The 4,016-nt window shown below is 45.0% G+C and overlaps 1 protein-coding gene across 1 annotated transcript in view; it reads left to right on the forward strand.

The window, feature by feature from the left end:
* The window catches only part of DOCK5 (dedicator of cytokinesis 5), a 166,112-nt gene that overhangs the window by 149,304 nt on the left and 12,792 nt on the right, over positions 1–4,016 (forward strand). The window contains exons 42-44 of the mRNA XM_011360348.2: positions 300–384; positions 830–916; positions 2,805–2,981. Coding sequence (XP_011358650.1) covers positions 300–384; positions 830–916; positions 2,805–2,981 — 349 coding nt within the window. The remainder of the gene's footprint in view (positions 1–299; positions 385–829; positions 917–2,804; positions 2,982–4,016) is intronic.

The raw sequence follows: 4,016 nt of genomic DNA on the forward strand, positions 1-4,016 counted from the left end.
ACTGAATTTAGCTTTCTTGAGAAGCTAAAAGGCTCGTATAACTGTTATAAAACTATACAGATGACATGGACATATGTACGTATACCCTTTCAAATTGTGAGCTGTGAGATAGATTCATAGATAATAAAACTAAGACATGCAGTAAAATCAAACTGTGCCAACTCCAGAGCCTTCATCGCGGCGACTGTCGGTTTTGAGACTCGGTCTGTGTAAGACGCATCCCAGGTTTCCTTGCAGTCAGTCAGGTCAGGGAGTGGTTCTAAGAGGGAGCAACAGCGTGTGGCTGTGTCTTTCCCCAGCTACTACAGAGCCAACGAAGTGCAGCAGTTCCAGTATTCCCGGCCCTTCCGGAAAGGAGAGAAGGATCCTGACAATGAGTTTGCCGTGAGTCCACCCCTTTGGCCCTCTACTGAAAGGTAAAATTGACATCCAGAATGGCGGCCTTCCATCTAACCAGCATATACAGCAGAAATGGTGGAAGGATAGAGGTTTCGCATGCTTACCACCAAGACGCAGGCCATCCTCTTGGTGGAAAACGCTAGACCAGGAGTCCAGAAACTGGGCTCTGTTCCTGGGCTTGCTACCACTATGACTCTGAGCAAGTCTGGACCTCGAAGTTCCCACCTAGAAGGAAAGGTTCCCTTTCAGCTTTCAACATCCAGAATCCTCAGCTTTTAACATGCAGAGTCCTTACATTTTTGGAGAAAACATGGCCCCTTCTCTAAGGAGACGGTGGTGAATGGAATCTCACTAAACCGAACCAGGGAGTTTTGCTGTTTTAAGAGCCCGGGAACTAACCCACATTTTCCCTTTCCCTTCCTCCCTCCAGACCATGTGGATTGAAAGGACCACGTATACGACCGCGTATACCTTTCCTGGGATTCTCAAGTGGTTCGAAGTCAAACAGATTTCAACAGTGAGTCATTTGAAAATGGAACTCAGAAAAATCTTTCTGTCTCCAAATATAATAAGAGCCTTTGTTAAATTCCCCCCTCCAGTCCTCACGAGCTCTCCTCTGGCCAGCTTCATTTTCCAAAAGAGAAATGAAAGGCACACTTGTCTAAGAGAACGCCTTTGTAAAACTGATGTTACAACACCAACCCTAAAGGTTACTCACAGTGAATGACTCTTTTGTGACCAGATGCGTGTTGTCTCCTCGATGATCCTGCCAGCACCCAAAAACATTTTCGGAATGCTTCCTTTACGTTTCCTGTCAGTCACATTCTTCTCTCTCAGAACAGTTCTGCTTTTATTCTCGGCTAATCACATCAGCTGTCATCCAAGACTCCTCCATCTTCATCACTCCCCAGAGCTGCCTGTTCTATGTTTTTAATATTTACTAAATCTGTTTTCTTTACTTCCAGACCCCATACCATACCTGTTCCTAGTCCCTCATTCATCTCCAGGTTGATGCCATTGAAAAAGCCTCTTACTTGGCTTCCCTGCCTTGGCCTTCTGAGGCCCGTTTTCCTCAGTGCCTCAGAGTGTGGGTTCCATAGTGAAAACCTGACTGCATCACATTCTCATGCTTAAAACACTTCTGTGATGGCTCCCCAGTGCCTAGAGTGTAGAGTCCGTGCTCCTTAGCACATTAATACAGAGTCTTTGTGACTCAGCCCTTCCACCTCAACTCCTATGGAATCTTCTGGAACTAAACTGCTCAGTTCACGCTCTTTCAGTTATCCATGAAATTGGGTCATTTTCTCGGCCCAAAATGCCCTGTCACCACTTCCCAACCAAACTCATGCCCACCCAGATAGAGTTTAGGCACCGGCTTCTCCAGGAAGCCATCTCTGAAATTCCTAGGCTTAGATGCCCTTTCTCTCTGCCCGTTGCATCTTGTGCTTATTTCTAATGAGTTACCTACCACGTCCACATATCCTGAAACCCCACTGAAACCATGAGGTCCTCCCAGCCATGAATTATATCTTAATCACTTTTGTAACTGTGGTGCATAGCACAGTGCTTGGCATAAAACAAGCATTCGAGAAATATGTCCTGAACAAATCTGAACCAAAGCTCGATGTGTCCCATACCTGGTGGTAAATTATTACTCTTCAAGTATGAATATGATTTTTAGACAGACTTTTGGAATGAAGCCTGGAGTGGGAAGTCATGCTGGCTAATAATGCGTAAAGTTAAAAAGGAGACAATTTTTCTTGAAACCTTGTTTTGAAGACATGTCCACAGGAGTACTCTCTGAATCCATATTGCATCTTGTTTCATTTTCGTCCACAATTCAGCCTAAATATTCTAATACATCCTATTATTTCTGACTTCTGTTAACTACGGAAGCCATACTAAGATGAGTTATATATGAACTGAGTAGATGACTTCCAAAATCACTTCCTCTTCTCGTGGAAGAAGCATCAGACCTCTCACCGGTGAATATTTCTGTTGTGCACAAGTGTCTCGGAGCAGATGTCCTGTTACTCTGTTGTCGCTGAGCTCAACAATATTTGAGGAAGCTTTGCCTCAGAAGCAATCATTATTATAGCTCCAGTGCTTTTCTTTTCAAAATTTCTCTACACACGTTGCCCCAAGAAATCATCGTTACCGTGGTTCCAATTTTTAAGTCATCCTTGTACTTTCTAAGGAGGTTTTTAAAAAGCTTATTTGGCAACTTACCAACATCGTTTCAAACATGTGTGTTATCCTAAGAAACAAAACCTTGGCAAGCAAAACCTCACTCTTCCATAGCTTCCTGGGAATTTTATACCTTTTGAGGGGAATACTTGGACTTTTTTCAGTCTTCCCTGTGGAGTTCACAATGTGTCCTTTCTCTCGCTTGTTCTCTGTCACAGGAGGAAATCAGCCCTCTGGAGAATGCCATCGAAACCATGGAACTCACCAATGAGAGGATCAGCAACTGTGTTCAGCAGCATGCCTGGGACCGGTCCTTGTCGGTGCATCCTCTGTCCATGCTGCTCAGTGGCATCGTGGACCCGGCTGTCATGGGGGGGTACTCCAACTACGAAAAGGTGGGCTGGGTCACATGGCCCCACAGGGCTCCAAGGTCTAGGTGTCTCCGTGCCTCCCTCTGTGACATTGTGCAGCCGATGAATTAGTTTCTTACCACTTCTCTGAGAGATTTTCACACTCCCTTTTTTATGAATGGGCAAATGAAATTAATGAAAAGCTTGTCCCCAACCTCACATCTTCTGGAGATCATCAGCAACCCAGGCAGGGTTAGGCCACTGCATAGTGAAGAGTCACCGAAATCAACCCAATACACCATAGCTGGTTGATTCACTTGCTGTTTCTCTCCCCGTCCTCAGTGCCCCCGGGGAGTAGGCAGCATAGTGGGAACCCCACAACTGAGTATGCTCTGGAGGTGAAGCAACATGTGTGGAAAGGCGGAGCCACATTCTGTTTAGAGTTAGCCTTAAGGAATCTGCACCCCGACTTGGTGGGACGGAGGTTGTAGGGACAGATGCTGGGCTTGGCTCTACAGTTAAATTACTTCAACTAAGTTATTCGAGGAAAACGTGAAAGGAATGCTCACTGCATGTGAATCCATTGCATAGGGTTTGCATGTAGCACCATTGAAAATGGAGGTGATGCCTTCAATAAGTAACATTCAGCCAAGTATAATTAATAGAGGTAGGATTTTTTAATTGTTAGGTACATTTTCAGTGGTTAAGCAATCTTGGAGTCTTCTTCTTGACTGTAAATAAACATTGGCTAGTCCACCCCCATGGAGTAGCGTGGAGAATGAATGGAAAGGAGAGGAGATGAATGTGAAGGGCAAATGGACGTTAAGTGCGCTGATTCTCTTATTTCTGTTTGTACACGATGTCTCGAGAAGACCAGGGGCTTGAAAACCAGTCACTCCTATGACCCAGTCCTTGCTTCCTGTTGGCCTCTGTGTGCCCTTGGGTGAGATACTTAACCCCTCTGAGCTCCAGATTTCTTATCTGAAAAAAGTGAGGAAAATACCTAACTCACAGGAGCAACTGGAGGGGTAAGGGAGACATTCTAATATAAGGACATAGAACATTTGGCATGTAGTTGAC

Source organism: Pteropus vampyrus, unplaced genomic scaffold (assembly GCF_000151845.1).
Source record: "Pteropus vampyrus isolate Shadow unplaced genomic scaffold, Pvam_2.0 Scaffold53, whole genome shotgun sequence".
In the NCBI taxonomy this organism is placed as follows: Eukaryota; Metazoa; Chordata; class Mammalia; order Chiroptera; family Pteropodidae; genus Pteropus; species Pteropus vampyrus.